Source organism: Lissotriton vulgaris, chromosome 5 (genome assembly GCF_964263255.1).
Source record: "Lissotriton vulgaris chromosome 5, aLisVul1.2, whole genome shotgun sequence".
NCBI classification, from domain to species: Eukaryota; Metazoa; Chordata; class Amphibia; order Caudata; family Salamandridae; genus Lissotriton; species Lissotriton vulgaris.
Genome location: NC_141693.1, coordinates 1,803,456,221 through 1,803,474,115, shown reverse-complemented (window position 1 = coordinate 1,803,474,115; position 17,895 = coordinate 1,803,456,221). Strand labels below are relative to the sequence as shown.

The 17,895-nt window shown below is 42.2% G+C and overlaps 2 protein-coding genes across 2 annotated transcripts in view; both read right to left on the bottom strand.

Annotated features, from left to right (window-relative positions):
• Positions 1-6,830: 6,830 nt before the first annotated feature.
• LOC147717225 (keratin, type I cytoskeletal 19-like) overlaps positions 6,831-17,895 on the bottom strand; it is a 51,032-nt gene continuing 39,967 nt past the window's right edge. The window contains exons 6-8 of the mRNA XM_086924175.1: positions 11,507-11,727; positions 9,853-9,899; positions 6,831-7,415 (exon numbers count right to left, since the gene is read on the bottom strand). Coding sequence (XP_086780301.1) covers positions 7,399-7,415; positions 9,853-9,899; positions 11,507-11,727 — 285 coding nt within the window. The 3' untranslated portion in view covers positions 6,831-7,398. The remainder of the gene's footprint in view (positions 7,416-9,852; positions 9,900-11,506; positions 11,728-17,895) is intronic.
• The window catches only part of LOC147717224 (keratin, type I cytoskeletal 17-like), a 109,459-nt gene continuing 98,879 nt past the window's right edge, over positions 7,316-17,895 (bottom strand). Inside the window, exon 8 of the mRNA XM_086924174.1 lies at positions 7,316-7,415. Within this exon, the coding sequence (XP_086780300.1) occupies positions 7,399-7,415 (17 nt within the window). The 3' untranslated portion in view covers positions 7,316-7,398. The remainder of the gene's footprint in view (positions 7,416-17,895) is intronic.

Here is a 17,895-nt window from a genome sequence, read left to right as displayed (position 1 = left end):
AAATACTCCTTTACCCAAAATTAATTAATATTATTTAATTACCAATTAATTATTAATTAACAATAACAATAAAGTAAATATATTAGCACATTAGCTGTAATTAATTTAATTTAATAATAATATTATTTTTCCCAATTAATTAATTAAGAATAACCAAAAATTATATATAAAAAAATTACTATAATTAATGTATTTAAATAATTAATATTAATTAATTACCAACTAATTAATAATTATAAATATGTACAAAATTATATTAATTAATTAACTAATTAATATAAATTAATTACCAATAATTATTAATTAAAATATGTACAAACATATATTAATTAATTAATTATTATTAAATTACTTCCCACCCTATTCCCCTATAAATCCATAACCCGCTACAGAACATATTTATCAATTAATCAATTAATTAAAATTAATAAAAAATTATTTCTCAATTAATTAATTAATAATTCCTACTAATTAATAATTAATTTAACATAATTAAATTACTTCCCACCCTATTCCCCTATAAACCCACAACCCACTACAGAAGTAAAAGACAATATTTAATTAAATTACATTAAAAATAAATAATAAAACATAATAAATACAATATAATATACACTAAATTTATTTAAAAATTGATATTAGTAACATCGAAGTTATTTATTTCGATATTATTGACATCGATATTTAAAACTTCGATATTACTGATATCATACTAATATCGATATTAAGACTGTCGATATTACTTACCTTCGATATTTTGTCCCATCGATATTTAAACTTCGATATTTTTGTATATCGATATTTAAAAATCGATATTTTGTCTGTGTACCCAGTTAGATATTTAGTGTCTGGGTTAATTGTCATCTCCAGATGGAAGTTAAAATCCCCCAGAAGCGTAAAGGAGTTGTTACTAAAACACGATTCCAAGCAAGTTTGTAGCATAGAAATGAAGGCTTGCCTGGGGCCGGGGGACCTATTAATTAAAATTCCTTGGAAGCATTGCATGTTATTGAGTTTTATACTTAACAGCATATCTTCTGCGTTCAGTTGCAGTTCAGGTGTCATGGTCACCTTGAAACAGGCGAGATAAATTAAGGCATTCCCTCCCCCTTTGGATCCCATCCTGTCGTGATTAATGATAAGATAGTCTGACGCACCTACATGGTTCCAATCAGGGTCGCTACTGTTATTAGCCCAACTTTCCATTAGGAAAATCAGATCTGGTTTATCAATTTTGATGAGACACTCCAGGTCAGCTTTATGTTTAATAACTGACCTTGCATTAATCAGGACACATTGAATGGCCTTACAATGAGTACCAGTTTGCCTCAGTGATAGAGTATTATGGTCCATATTAAACTTAGCCTGCCCGCTAATTGATGGATTAATACTCTTATCTAGAGTGACTGATCTTGGCTTACTAGATTTAAAAAGCCTTGGCATTTCCTCTCGGTGACTAGCTGGATCGATTAGGGGTATCAGGGCAGAACACCCATGATTTAGACCCAGAAGCTCGTCACAAGAGTAAGATAACTTAGAAATTTGGGTAGGGGTCCTGGCGCTGAACGCGCTCCGGGCGCCGACGGGCGCAGACGAGCTTGCCTTGGACGCACCTTCGGCGCGCCGCCGGCGCGCCCGCTGCGCGGATTCGACATCTGGTCTTTTATAGTGTCTGGATAATAACATGAAACTTTGACTGCAGGTCTTCTCATTGCTTAGGCCTGGCCTGACAATGCATGAGTCTAAGTTAATAGTGACAAGTTCATGGTGTATTCCAAAACTTTGGAAATGTTGGAGCACCATATACCAAACCAATCATAAGTGTGACCGTATTATCATTGCTCTGAGTCATGCATTGACTCCTGTTTTAATTTGAAGTCACCTTGAAACTACCCTGCCTCATCTTCAAATCTTAACAAACAACTTTCTGATCTTTGTCCTGACTTTAAGGTGAGAGCCAAAGAGCTAGATGTGTTGCTGCTCTGGCCAGACAATGTATGGATCTTACAGCGATGCTTTATCTCAAAAGTCTTATCTTATCCTTCATACTTCAATCTAGACTAGAAGACTCATCGAGCCCCTGGACTAGGGATGATTTCTAAATTCATGGTATTATTCTTTTAACTGAGACCATATGAAGTAAGATGTACTGTAACAGTAATTCAGCACCTAACACCACCAATCACAGCTGGTACCCGCATAAGCAATAAAAAAGGAATTGGGATGTATTATAATGTCATGGGGGATTTGTTATGGTAATAGTACTGCTGTGATATTACAGCTCCCGCAACAGTGCACCTATAATACCACGACTCTGCAATTATTAGTATTTATTAGCTGTATAGAAACCATTGTTCATCGATGCCTCTGGTATTCCTCAATTTTCTTAGATAAATTTGGTGTGCACATTATTTTTATAATTTTGCATTATTACCCACACATGCAGACAATAGTGACTATTAACACCCGATTGCTGTGCTCTTCACACTTTTTAATGCCCGGCCCTCAGTATAAACAAAATCATTGGGGGGGCCCCCCTCAGAATTTTTCACATTTATTCTATTCAATTTACAATGTTTAAGTATGTCTTGGCTTATTTAAACATTAGAGTTATGTTAAACCTATTAAAAATGGCTAATTACAGAGTTGTTGGCGGTTGATCACTTGTTTTCAGCTTAAAACAAAGCTCTACTATCAGCAGGATGCCTCTTTTGACCAGAGCCTTGCGCCCTCGCTGGGATCAGTTAAGGCCCCCTAAGTGGGCTCGCCCACCAGTTTGAAGATGCCTGCCCTTTTGCCTTGCATTTATGGTAATAACTAGGCTGTTGACACCTCACATTTCTGAACAGGGATTTGCAGCCAGATCAGCATCTGGCTCTCACTTGGCACATCGGGAAAAAAACACATCATTCCCCTCCAGTGCTTCTCCATCTTCCTCCACAGAAGCTTTTGTTTTAGAAACGGCTGTCTGGCCACCACTCCTTGCTTTGCTAAAGGGGAATGTCATTGCCACACAGTAGCAGAAAAAGGTTAAAAAAATGGTCGTTTATTCATATGTTGATGCTTTTATGCAGTTGATTGGGCTTCAGCCTCAACAAACAAGGAGTTGATGCATCAAGTGCTGTCACTCACATCACTCACTGTTTTCACTTTTCAGTGAGTAATAACGAAAATAATATTTCTCCTTCTTTCCTTCACCTACACAATACATACTTAGAAATTGTAAGTTGTGCACTTCTGGCCCTTAGTCCTGAAGAATGCCTGTGAGCTAAAGAGATGGGTAGAAACATGTTGACTAGTAATACATGAATGATCCTAAACCCCTTTTGTTCTTAATTTTGTGCTAGGGAGGACCAATGACCTGGAGTCAATGCTACCATGAGGCAATTGTATTCTTGTGGTCTACTATCTGTAGAACCCATGAATTGTTGATCTGACTCCCCCCTGAGGTCAAATCAAACACAAGGAACAAGCAAGAGCTTCCATTTACTGATATACATTGTAAAAGCATGTGAGAACCTGGAGAGGTGCATTAATTTGGCCCTCAATAAGGTGGCACCGCTGATTCCGTGCAAAGTGAGGGGCAGAGGGCGCAAAACCGCCCGTTGGTTCACTCCTGCCCTACTGGAGGCCAAAGCGGTATGTAAGAACCTAGAGAGACAGTGAAGGAAAGGTTTTAAGAGCCAGGACAGACGGCTATATAGGCTGGGGCAGAGGAGCTATCAATATATGCTTAGACGGGCTAAAGCCACTCATTACAAAGATAGAATGGGGTGGCTGAGAACTCTACCAAAGAACTTTTTTAAATGTTTAAAGAAATATCGTCCTTGGCTACAGTGTCGAGCGGCGGGTCCGTTGGAGAGTGCAATCGGATAGCAGAGTATTTTTTGGAGAAGGTGGAAAAAATCTATTCTTCCTTCTCAGGCAGCATAGTCAGTGGGGCCGATTTTGATGAACAGGTGCAGGACAGTAGTTCAGGGCTGAGACTGAGTAATTTTGTGGTCCCCCCCCCCCCCGAGTCCTTAAAGAGCATCTGTCTGAGCGTAAAATCTGGATCTCCTAGAGACCCTGCTCCACCCAAAGTGATGGGGGCTAGTTTGGACGCCCTTGACCCGTATATCAGGCACGTATTAACTACCACGTTCACACAGCATACGTTGCCTGATAGCTGGAAGCGAGTGATTGTCCTCCCAATCAGGAAAAAAACGAATATAAGCCTGGACATATTAGAAAATCTGCGTCCAATTTCTCTCTTGCCTTATCTGGCTAAAGTGGCGGAGAAGGTGGTCACTCACCAACTTGTGGCCCATATGGAAGCCGCCTGTCTCCTGAACCTTTCACAATCTGGTTTTCGGGCAGGTCATTCCACAGAAACTGCATTACTTCACGCTACAGAAACCCTTAGACAAGGGGCAGACGCGGGACACACCATGGCACTGATCATGCTTGACCTCAGTGCCGCGTTCGACACTGTGGCACACTACACCTTGCTACAGTGTCTGAACAAGGGTGGTGTCTCAGGTGCGGCCCTGAAATGGTAAAAACATTTTTTATTTGGGCGCAGTTTCCAGGTCAGGCAGTGTGTACACTACTCTGAAGACATTAAATTGAGGGGAGTCCCCCAAGGCTCTTCCCTCAGTGCCTCCCTGTTCAATTTATACATGTCTCCGTTGGCAAAGATTGTGCAGGGCTTCGGAGTAGATGTAAGCTCCTATGCTGATGACACCAAGCTACTGATTTCCCTATCCCAGGCACCTGGAGTGGCGGCTTCCAATTTCAGAACCTGCATGCAGGAGCTTGCCTCCTGGATGGATAAGAACTGCCTGAAATTGAATGGAAGCAAGACGGAGGTGCTGGTGGTGGGAGGCAAGAACTCCAGCTGGACCTCGGAATGGTGGCCTCCGAGTTTGGGTCCTATCCGTACCCCTTGCACTGAGGCAAAAAATTTGGGGATTTGGGTCGATCCTACTCTCTCGTATGAGGGTCTTATTCGATGAGTGGTGGGGAAATGTTTTGGCGTATTAACAAAACTACGGAAAACGCTGGATCTTCTCCCATTAGGGGCTAGGAAGACGTTGATACACGTACTAATTACGCCTCACCTTGATTATGGGAACGTACTGTATCTGGGAGCCTCTGCTAGGGGCCTTGGGAGACTACAAGTTCTACAGAATGCCGCCGCTCGGCAGACTCTTATGCTGCCCAGGAGAGCGGCTTCTAAAAAGGCACTTGACTCATTGCATTGGCTCCCAGTTAAGAAAAGAGTACTGTTCAAAATGTTTGTTATATGCCACCTGATTGTCCAGGGCAAGGGTCCGACATATTTAAGAGATTTACAGGCACATGCATCAATGTTGGCTTTTGAGATTCCTTAATTGCAATTTTTAAGGAATCGCAATTAAGGAATCGCAAAAGCCTATGCATGTAGAAATCGCTCTAAAAATAGCGATTTCTAAACATTCCTTAATTGCGACTCGCAAATTGCGAATCGCAATTAAGGAATACCTCCTCATTCATTCCTATGGGCCCAGAGGCTGATAGGAATGAATGGGAAGACATTCCCAATTTGCGATTCTCAATTAGAGAATCGCAAATTGAGAATGTAATTTCAAGGGTGCCAGGGTGTCAAAAGGACACCCTGTTGCACCCCTGAAATTGATCTGTGCACATATGTTGGGCACACACATGCTCTAAGGGCATGTGTGTGCGCAACATGAAACTTTGAAAAATGCACAAAAGTGCATTTTTCAAAGTTTTTGCAAATGACCATGAAGTTCAACTTCATGGTAATTTGCTACTCCTATTAGTGAAATCGCTATTTTTTTTACTTTGATGCATTGCATTTAAGGAATCTCAATTTGGGATTCCTTAAATGCAATCGCAATTTAAGGAATCTCAATTTAGAGATTCCTTAAATTGCGATTTTTGCATTTGGGATGATGCATCCCAAATGCAAAAATACTGGTCGCAAAGGGGCAGATTCTGAGAATCTGCCCGTTTGCGACCAGTTTTTAGCTTGAAGCATGTGGCTGTATGTCACCAAGTATGTTCCCAATAGATCTCTTAGATCCAGCGGGATGGGGCAGCTGGTAATCCCCAAGATAAAGAAGGCTAAAATCGGTGGTCGTTCTTTTCGGTGTCTAGCAGCTCAGAACTGGAACAGACTACCATCCCCCTGAGGTTGGATTGCTCTGAAACTAAGTTTAAAAAGCTATTGAAAACCTACCTGTTCTCTGCTTAGTGTAAGGTAGTTCCTGCTGTTGTTTCTGTCTTTTCCCTCTCACGTAGCACGGGGACACGCCGAGATGGCATAACCATGCGCTTTATAAATTTTATTATTATTATTAAAGGGCTCTTCTCGAACCCACAGTGACCTACAACATCCTTCTACAGTAAGGAGCTGATCCTATGATGAAGCATGGCACTTGCCTTGGTGAGGGTCTGTCGCCCTTCTGACTCACAATGAGGAGTTAATAAACAATAAGGTAGTCACTCACTACAAGCACAGCGGATCAGTGTGAGTGGAACCCGCTTCGTTCCTATAACTGTATAAAGACCAAAGCATTCTTGTGCTGAGTTTATCATGGAGGGTATTCTGTGATCCGAACTGTATTCTCCTCCCATGCTTCCATTGTGTGAAAACAGCAGCGCTTTATATGTTGCAGTTTATCTTTACGTGCAAACTGACATCTCTCATGCATTATTTTTTGGGTACAAAACACTAAACAGTTTTAAAACATTGATGCCCTATGTTGCCATTTGAGTCTTCGAATTTTCTTTATTGATCATTGTACATAGTTTACACCACAGAGACAGGAGTCAAGTTTGCATCAGCCAAAGTAACAACTTTAATGTACGTTTCTTGCAAAAACAAGATGACACACCCATGGAAGTCATGGAACAGCAGGAGGAAGAGAACCAAGAAAGGAAGAGGGTTAATCAAGGCAAGGAGGGGAAGATATCATCAGGGAGAAGTTCAGAGAGGAGGACATTGTTATTCAGGGTCCAGTGCAGAGAGGAGAAGATGATAGGAAGAAGTGTGGAGGGGAGAGGACGGTATGTCATGTATGGGGTGCAGAGAGGAGAGGATGGTATCAGGGACATGTGCATAAAGACAAAGGGAGCTGAGACCACATACTACATTCCCATTGAAGACAGAGGAAAAAGGACCTATCAAAGGTGAGGACAAAGGGGTGAACAACACATAGACCATCAATGACAAAGACTAGAAAAAATGCTGCTGTTTCAATGAAGAAGTCTTGAAGAACCCACAAAAGCTGTACATGGAGAGTTTTTCAAAATGGCCACAGCCTGTGGCAGAAGGGTCGGGGGTACTCGGACGCCTCTCGGACAGGATCACTTTAGGAAGATGCTGTTCGTGCTTGGGCAGCTGTCTGATTATTTCACCCTTGTAACTGACAGAGAGAAAAACAAGTTTCATGTGGACAAGATTGAAAACAAAATGGCATAATAATAAAAAAAAACATAAACTGTTGTTCTTTGTTATTGGTCTGATAACATAAACATAACGTGTATTTGTAAAGCGCACGTTCACCCAAGTGTATCTCAGCACCGAATAACAGATGTTTATTGTTACCCAACTCAATGATATTCATTTTATTGACCTTAGAAAGATGAAAGGATGAGGTCGAACATAGGCCACTATAGTGGAGGCATTAGTCCATTAAGCCTCCATAAATGGCTTTTAGATTCAATTTAGATTTGCACGTTTCATGCAGAATGATGTTAAGCATTACTTTTGTTTGTACTCAATCTTGATCATTACTGAATCGAGCCAATATCAGCATTAAATAGTTCAATGAGATGTGCCTGCTGCCCAGATCTGCATATAATTTCGTAGTCACAGGCTTGAATGCTGGTGGTTTAAGGAAGCCTTTTGTGAAATGAAAACCCTGAGTCGAGCATTGGTAAAACAGGGAATTAACTTCAAAAGCATGTTAAAGGTTTCAAAGTTTTGAAAAATAATTGCACCAGGTGAGCTAACTCGCATGGCGAAGGGCCAGCACTTCTCCGGCTGTTCCTGCATGCTTTCCATGTTTATGTAGCACAAACCTGGCCCCTGGGTTTTATAGTGGTTTACAAGAGAAGCAAATTACTTTACACATTTTTTGACGCACCAAAGAAATTGATTTGCTCAGAATAACAGGATGCTGAGCCATATTGGGGGGTGCGAGCCTGGCTTCCGAGCAGTAGCTCCAGCCACTATGCCACATCTTGGATAGAAGCCTAGCATTATGAGACTCCCCATCTGCCATTGAATCTGAACTCTCATACTAAAGAAGAAAATGGTCACCATCATCCGCAGGACAAGAGCAAGGTCTAGCTGAAGTGAAAAATGTTTAGAGCCACTCTCAGGTCATTGGAATGCATCCACCTATGACTGCTCAACTGAGACAGTACATAAACCCACACTTAGAACAAGACAAACATAAAAAATGTGTGGTGAAAAGGAAGGCGCCTCACGGGCGAACACCCTCGGGGCACTTGGCAGATGTTTACCAGTTTCTTACCCCTTTCTCATCATTGGTCGCTATTACTTTTCAAAATAAAACCAAGTGTCCAAAACAAAACCATGAGTGTTTGTGCAAAAAGACAGGTGCAAGACAAGAACATCCAAGGAATCGCTCCTTGATATGACAAAAAAGAGTGATTAAAATCAGCAGTCACACCAATGTTACAATTTTATTACTGGGTATGGTGTGTACTGGTGAATTAGGAAAGGCTGGTAGCTTAACATCGCATACCAATACCCATTCCCTTTCCACCAACCAGGACTCCGCTGATCATGATAATCAAACACCGGCGGTCTCAAGGCTTTGTCAAGTACACACATTTAGCGCATCTGAAGATGTAGACATGCACACAGTTCGCTTTTAGGTGGTGGATAATGGGGTGTGAGATATAATAAATATACCACTGTCGCCGGCCCACTGAGCTACCCGTTTTTAAACCAGACTTGAAAAGATGGCTTTAGTTACATAGAAAGGTAAAATGTAACATTTTGGTTACCAGCAAGGCTAAATGATTGGTCGAGGACGGAAAACGTAGCTATGGATTCCCCCCACTCAAACAATCAAGGACAGTATAATATCACATTTAGCAGCTGTACTAGTGCTGCTGGATGGGGTTTCTTAGAGCTAGAAATTTCTCTAGTGTAATTTTTTCTCTAGAGAAGGTTCAAGGTCTGTTTATATTCAATATCCTTCACATGACTGCCCTTCTTTGATTATAACCAGTAAATAAAGAGCATAATAGCCCTCGCTGTACATCGACTTTATTGTTTGTGATAGTTGTGCTTTTCTAAGTCTGATATTCAAACTTAGGGCCTGATTTAGAGTTTGGCGGACGGGTGCTCCATCACAAGTGTGATGGATAACCGGTCCGTCTTATTACAGGTGCATTTATGACTATGCCACTTGTATTAAGGCTACTGGGATATTGATCGCTTTGTGACCGAGAACCCACCTGGCAAACTCACATTCAGGGTCTTAAAGACAATTCCTCTATAGTACTTTAATGCTCGCTATCGGTATCCTTGGGGAGTGGAATATATAAAGGAGTAACTTAACCACAAGAACGCCGACACCAATGGTAAAACAACAGCACCCACCACAGATAATGCAGTCACAACTGACTGTGCCACACACAGAGTAAAGTTCCATAAACTGAAAAGAACCTACAGTCAGCAAGTGTCCCCTAGAGTACCTTTCAGCATGCATGGAGAGTACGACCAGCACCCCCAAATATCTATAGAATGACAATAATACCGGACAGATTGAGCCCCTCTCCATTCTTTGAATTAAAGCACAATATGGCGCTTGTCTGACTTACCTCCTCTGTTGGTCTGATCAGCAGGTTTCTTGTCTCCACCCGGTACCCTATGAGACAAAATTATGTGGGAAGTTAATGTCAAAACAATTGAATCCCTGCTACATTCAATCTACCATCTTTATGTTAACAAGGAATCTTCCCATATTAATGGCCCTAAGCGAAGTACATTTTAATATGATGTAAGTAAGATTTTAAACATATGTAGTGAACTTGATTTCATCAACAGGCTTTAATTGTCCCATAACAAGAATAACCTCATATCTTATTTTATCGAATATAACTTAAAGGTTGAACTAGTGGGGAGTTATTAAGATAAAAATATGTAACAGTCTAAAGAAATAATACTTAAAATGTATCTTCTCATTTTGTGGCTTACACAATGCCAGTTTAAGGAGCTCATTTGAAGCTCAGTAGGTCTGCAAATGCGAATCAGGCTGAAAGTTTAAAAAACACCGCTGTTGCATCACAATATTAAATAAGTACGTTTTCATTGTGATTCAGATTTACAATTATTGAATCTTTTTTTGGAGAGAATTATTTTGTTTCTCCAATGAACCGGTTGTTTTTTGAAGAATATTCTTTTTTCTTGGTCAAATTAAAAACATTCTATTCTTTCTTTTACTTAATTTAATGTTGGGGAAACAATATACAAAATACACTTTAAAAGAAAAAACTATGGAAATATTAATAGGAGTTCATAGACACAAATAATTAACAGTTTGATATATTGTTTGATATATTAATATATGTATTATGTTACAAACCAGTTCAAAAAGGACACCCTCAGCCTAGTAGCAGAAACTTTTATTAATTAGGTAATTTCTCTTTAAATTCTAAAACTGTAAGAAGTTGGTAATCGGATCAAATTTACATCTAGAAGTACACAGCCTATAAGTCATCATTGCAGTTGCCTGCTCAGAACAGAAACATCAGATATACTCCCGCCACCACTAGATGGATGATGGAAGGTGGGTGAAAGATGGAATGCCCCTTTTCATCAATGCCTAAGCAATGGCTGGTTGAATACCAGTGGCTGCATCAGCTACCAAAGGCTGATAACCAGATATTTTTAATTCTTGATAGTCCCACCCAAAAATAAGGAGTATGGAGGAGGGCTGATACATAGATTTGCAGATCAGATTGATTCTAGAAAAAATCTTGTCCCAGGATTTACACAATTCGTAATAACCGGAAAACATAAACGAGTAATCTGCCAACAGTCTTCTTCACCTGTCGCAAGAAGATATCGCTTTTGTCCCTGTCGAAAGAGCCGATTTGGAGTATAATAAATCCAAAGTATTGTGTAAAAAAATTTAATACAGAGTTTTCACAATTTTTTTTTTTTTTTAAATAGTTTTTTTCTGATTAATTTATTGTTTCTCATATGATTTGCAGCTCTTTGCAAAGCACATTTTGAGTCAGAATTTGAGCTATTTGCTTTCAGCCAAAGTACATTTATGTAGTGCTAATCTTTGTATGTACAGATTAGCTCCAACCGCAATAACCTTCTAGAGCTCATCTGTACTGGTATGCTGGGCATACAGTACACTTATTTAATACAACATTGGCCAATGAAAAAGCTCAATCAGAAGCCATTTTAAGTAACCATCTTTAAAGGAGCCACTCAGTGTTGTTGTTATTCAATCCCACTCACTTGCTATCCTGCCCTTCCAGGAGGCTGCGGTATTTTCCTATCTCTTGCTCCAGCCGCGCTTTGATGTCCAGGAGGGTCGTGTACTCAATGCTGTTTTGTTCCATGTCAGATCTCATCTGGCTCAGCTCTGATTCAATATTGGTGATCCTGGTCTGCAGCTGTGCCAGCTGCATGCAATAGCGCCCTTCTGTTTCCGCTAGACTGGCTTCTAATGAGGCTTTCTGCGAGTAGGAGGAGAGGTGATGTTAAGCAAAAAAGCATGCATTCTTGGTACAAATAAGATCAAACAATAATTGCTCTTCTAAAAAATTGCTGTTACATTTGCCATCCCAATTATAAAGCCAATTACAGCTACACTTCGTACCCCCTATTGGTGAGGTGCAAGAACTGTCCCGGACCTTATAGTGATACAAAATGTGAGGTAGAAGACACATCCAAACAAACAACCTCTCCCAACATTTAGTAGCTGTTATAAGGAAAGAAGAAAACATTTTGAGCCAGATGTAGGTAATCACATATTACCGATTCCTAAATACCGAATTTTACCGATTTGGTATTTAGGAATCGGTAAATGTGATGTAGGTAATGATTTGGTAAATGTTACCGAATCAGTAAGATTCGGTATTTACCGAATCAGTATTTCCCATTTATTCCTATGGGCCTGGAGGACCATAGGAATGAATGGGAATTACCGATTCGGTAAATACCGAATCGGTAATAGGGGGAAGACTTACAAGGGTGGCAGGGTGGCACATTAACACCCTGTTGCACCCCTGAATAGTGCATGGGTGCACATGTGGCACACATACATGCCCTAAGGGCATGTATCGCCCAGCCGATTTAGGGCTGACGCGGCGCACTGCTGCCAGGGCAACGCCGCCTCCTGCGGACACGCCCACTCGCGCTGACCACGCCCCCTTTCACTATATGAACGCGCGCTGACCAAGAGCGAGCGTTCACAGAACTCCACTCCTGAGGCGAAAAGCCGGGAGTTAGCACTTCTTTTAAAATAACTGCACAATTGGTTTTAACTTTGCTAATTCCCAGGACATTACTACGAGCAAGCAGACCCGCCCTGCCGATTTAGGGCTGACGCGGCACACTGCTGCCAGGGCAACGCCGCCTCCTGCGGACACGCCCACTCGAGCTGACCACGCCCCCTTTCACTATATGAACGCGCGCTGACCAAGAGCGAGCGTTCACAGAACTCCACTCCTGAGGCGAAAAGCCGGGAGTTAGCACTTCTTTTAAAATAACTGCACAATTGGTTTTAACTTTGCTAATTCCCAGGACATTACTACGAGCAAGCAGACCCGCCCAGCCGATTTAGGGCTGGCGCGGCACACTGCTGCCAGGGCAACGCCGCCTCCTGCGGACACGCCCACTCGCGCTGACCACGCCCCCTCTCTACGTCAATCTCGGCTCAATAAATCATGTGCTGCAACCGGAAGCGCAGCGGACGAGCGCAGCGGGCACGACGAATGCGCGCCGAAGGCGCGCATAGGCAAGCTCGTCTGCGCTCGTCCGCGCCGAGGACGGGCCAAGGGCTACCCCCCCAGCCGCTCCAGTCCCACGATCACCTACCAATACGGTGAGACTCAACTACACCTCTGCCAAATTACTAGAACTCAGGCATGTAGCTGTTTTACCTCACGCGCTACCACTTCTAGGGTATACCAATTCCATCTTAGGCCCATACTATTGTCCTACTTGCATAAAAGCAACCTCAAAACCCCCTACAACTGACCCACTACTGTTTCAAGCAGCGCTAATAAATGCCAGATCCCTCCCCAAACACAAGCTAGAAATCGCCGACTTGATAGACACGCTTAAACTGGATCTCTTATTCATAACTGAGACATGGGGGGATGAAGCCTCCGGGCCAGATTTCAGAGCTGCCACCCCTATTAATTACAATGTATGCAGATTAGACAGGCCAAAAAAAAGGGTGGAGGCATTGCAATAATTTACAAAGACCAGTTTAAACTCACTACGAAACAACTTAATTGTCCTGAATACAAGGCCCTCTTTTTCACATTAGGCCTCTCGGCCAAATCATCTTTTAAGGGCATGTTAATTTACCGCCCTCCTGGGTCAAGATCCAAGTTTCTCGCCAACATAGGCAATATAATTGAAGCAGCTGCAGACTCCCCACACTTCACCATACTAGGTGACTTTAATTTTCACCTAGAAGCCCTCAATAACCATGATACAACGCAGCTAATTACAGACTGAAGTAGTGAAGTAGTGTGGCTCACTGGTTAGAGGCGGCAGACCCGAGAGCAGAGGACGGCCCGGGACCAGGGTTCGAATGCCGGCGCGGCAGGTTTCTGGACCAGGGTCAGCGGACTCGATAATTCTCTCGCCTCGGTGCCCACTCTGATCAGCGATCACACTCGGCAACTCTGGGCATTAGCTTGCCTCATCTTCACTAACGGCCCCACCAGACCGCCGGGGATGCCTGGTCTCACCCTGGAGATACCCATTATGGGACCATCTCTCAGGGAAGCCAGGAAGGGTTTCGCAGCGGTCGAAGCGCCTTGGGACCCTCCGGGTAAGTAGTGCGCTATATAAATGCCTATACATACACTTAGCAGCTGCCGGCCTGCTGCAATTGATAAAATCTCCCACGCACCAAGCAGGCCACACACTAGATGGTCTATTCACCAACAGTTCCCTTATAACCGTTACCCAAATAATCCCCCTTTTCTGGACAGACCATGCAGCGATCTGTTTCACTGTTGAAACTAACCCTACCAAACCATCTCCTACTTCCCCCTCTCAATTTTCCCACAGAGACTGGAAAACATCCATCTAGCTCACTTAACAGAGATGATGCAGGAAAATCATATCCCCAATGAACAGGACCCTATCATAGCGTCTTCCAATTATTTGACGAACTTAAACATGGCTTGCAACAAACTAGCCCCAATCAAAACTTCCCACCGGAACAGGAAAATACCATCAGCTCAGTGGTTTACAGAAGCCCTTCGGATTCAGAGACAGTACTGCAGGAACCTTGAAAGGCAGTGGCGTCGCCACTACAGCCCGCAGACAAAACGACCTATAAAAATGCCCTTTCCATCTATAAAAGACTTATAGTTTCTGCAAAAAGCCGTTATTATACCTCCTAAATTAACCAGGCTAAAAACTCGGCAGGAGAACTATTTCAGGTGGTTACAACTTTGTCCAATCCCCCTGCCCCGCGCCTAAAAGGCTCTCAGTCTCTATCGGACGCTCTGCCCAGCTTCTTTGAGGAGAAGGTTAGTTCAATTTTTCTTACCTTCTCGCATTCCTCCCCTTCCCCCCCTCCTGTATCACTTCCCATCAGTATTTCCCCCATCTTTTCATCTTTCGATACCATCAATCAGGAATATATTCAACGTTTGGTAACCAGCACTAAATCTGGATCCCCCCTTGACCCATGTCCCCCTACTATTCTGAATCTCATCCCAGAAGCAATCTCTCCCGCGTTGTCTACTATCTGTAATGCCATGTTTTCAACAGGCATCTATCCATCTGTCTGGAAGGAGGCTATCATTAAGCCACTTCTAAAAAAGCCAACCCTGGACCCTCTTCTCCCTGCCAGTTATAGACCTATCGCCTGTCTCCCCTTCCCAGCCAAGATTTTCAAAAAAACTATGAACATCCAACTTTCGAAATTCATCAATGATAACGATCTACTTGATGACACTCAGTTTGGCTTTAGACAGGGGCACGGGACGGAGACAGCACTGCTAAAGGCCGCAGATGAAATCAGAGCAACGATGGACAGGGGAGGAGTGGCGGTCCTAATACTTCTGGACCTCTCCGCTGCATTTGACACGGTCGATCATGTCACTCTGATCGACCGTGTCGCGGCTCTAGGAATAAGAGGCAAGGCTAAAGATCTGATTGCTTCATTCTTAGCCAACCGCCCTCAGACAGTCAAGATGGGCAATTTTACTTCCCAGACCTTCTCCCTCCCATGCGGTGTTCCACAGGGCTCCTCGCTAAGTCCGACGCTTTTTAATATCTACGTATCGGACTTAGCGAGGGTGATAAAATCATATGGAATTGCCCTTACAACGTACGCCGATGATACTCAACTAGTGTTATCGGTGCACAATAATGGAACATCTGTCGCAGCCAACTTTCAAGAGGGAATGAAGGCGATAAGCTCCTGGATGTCATCAAACTGTCTTAAACTAAACTCCGATAAAATGGAGGTGATGACATTCGGGAGCTTACAGCCGGCATGGTCCCCACAGTGGTGGCCATCTCAGTTGGCCCCCCCCCCCCCAACCGGTAGCCAAGGTCCGCAATTTGGGAGTCACTTTTGACAATAAGCTGACTTTCCTCCATCACGCCAACGCTGTGGTATCATCTGCCTTTTACACCCTAAAAAAAATTAAAAAACTACTTCCTTACTTACCACAATCCACGGGCAAAACACTTATCAGCACCTTAGTGTTCTCAAGAACCGACTATTGTAATTCCCTTCTCCTGAATGCTCAGGAAAAGGTACTCAATAAACTCCAGATGGTGCAAAATGCCGCGGCCAGAACCCTACTATCCATCCCTAAATTTACCTCAACTTCCCCTTATATTAAAGAGCTACATTGGCTCCCTATTAGGAGCCGAATCAAATTTAAGGCTCTGTGTATAGCCTACAAATCTCTGAACAACGCGGGACCACAGTTTCTAAAAGAAGCCCTCCGCCCAGTGGAACAACGTAGGACCTTACGATCGTCCTTAGCCTACTTGTTGAACGTTCCACAGACAAGAAAGGCAAGCTGGGGAGATAGACGTTTCACTATCGCCACTGCCAAACTGTGGAATACTCTACCACTCGACATCAAAACAGCCCCCACGCTTCTCAAGTTCAGAAAGAGCCCTAAAACATGGTTGTTCTCCTCCTAATTCCCCCCTCATCTCATGAAGTGAGTTCTGTAACGACAGCGCCGAGACACCCGTACGGGTATTTGCGCGCTTTAAAAATTGCATAAAAAATAAATAAAATAAATAAATATGTCTGCCACATGGCACTTTTTAAAAAGCACAAAATTGCTTTTTTAAAGGTTTTTGATATTTACCATCAACTTGTAGTTGGTGGTAAATAACGAATCCTTGAATGTAAAATGCACTCACTTGAGTGCTCCCTACATTTAGCATTCGGTAATTTACCGAATCGGTATTTAAATTACCATTCGGTAAATTACTGAATCCTTAAACCTGCCTCCTACATCTCAAACCCTAAATACTGGTCGGTAACGGCCGAAATTCGGTCATTTCGGCCGTTACCGACCGGTATGGGCTACCTACATCTGGCCCTTGGTTTCCAAATGTAGCTTCTTTCAATATCCCAGGGATAGGTAAGGTGTTAAAACAGACATTCCCCACTTTTTGTTAAATGTTGAATATAAAATAGCATGTATATAACAAGAAAAATATAGATCTATTTTTTAACATTTGAGCATTGACTTCAATAAACCAATTGCAGGTATAATGTAGTGTGTTAATACAATCAGCTTTCTTTTGGGAGATAATCTCTTATATACTGAGTAACATATCCACCACTCAAATCTCTTTAATATTTTCACTATACTTCACCACTAATCTTTTCTGGGTTCCGAAGTAGTGTCCGACTCGCCGAAAAGCGCTTCAAAACCCCATCAAGGGCAGCAAGCGCTATATGAATGCAAATGTTTTTCCTCTTCTGTCCCTCCACTATCTGTGTCAATTCAAATAACTGACTAACATCCATCACTCAAATTACTTTCGTATTTTCACTATACTAATTCCTCACTAATCTTTTATGGGTTCCAGAGTAGGGTGCCACTCGCCAAAAAAGCACATTGACGCCTTGTCAGGAGTAGTAAGCGCTATATAAATACAATAACTATACAATACAATATATTATTGAAGGGGAACTAGGACCAGAACGAAAACAGAGCATTCGAAGTCAATACGAAGAGTCTAAGTCAATGTCACCCCCTTTTAAATGGCTCTTTGTCACAAGAGCTATGGCTCGTCCTTGTGGAATGATGCGCACCGCATTGGCCTTTACAGGAAAGGTGCCTGAAGTAGATTATAAACTTAAAGTCTTGGGTTTCATTACTTTGGAGAGTCATGTTACATGTAATGAGGAGGCCAAGCATTCCATACTAATCATGGACTTTCTTGTGAACATTTATCTACCCTAACACCAGGTAGTATCTTACACATTGTTTACTACCTTACATTTCTTGATTTTGTCAGTAACTGAGAAAACATTATTTAAAATAATTACTTTGAAAATGTTTCATCCTCAAGGCCAGAGTTGTCCTAAGCAGGCTAAGGATATTGTTATGAGTTAGTGTGAGTATCCACAATTTGAAAAGTTTTAGTGGATCCACTTGCCCTAAAAA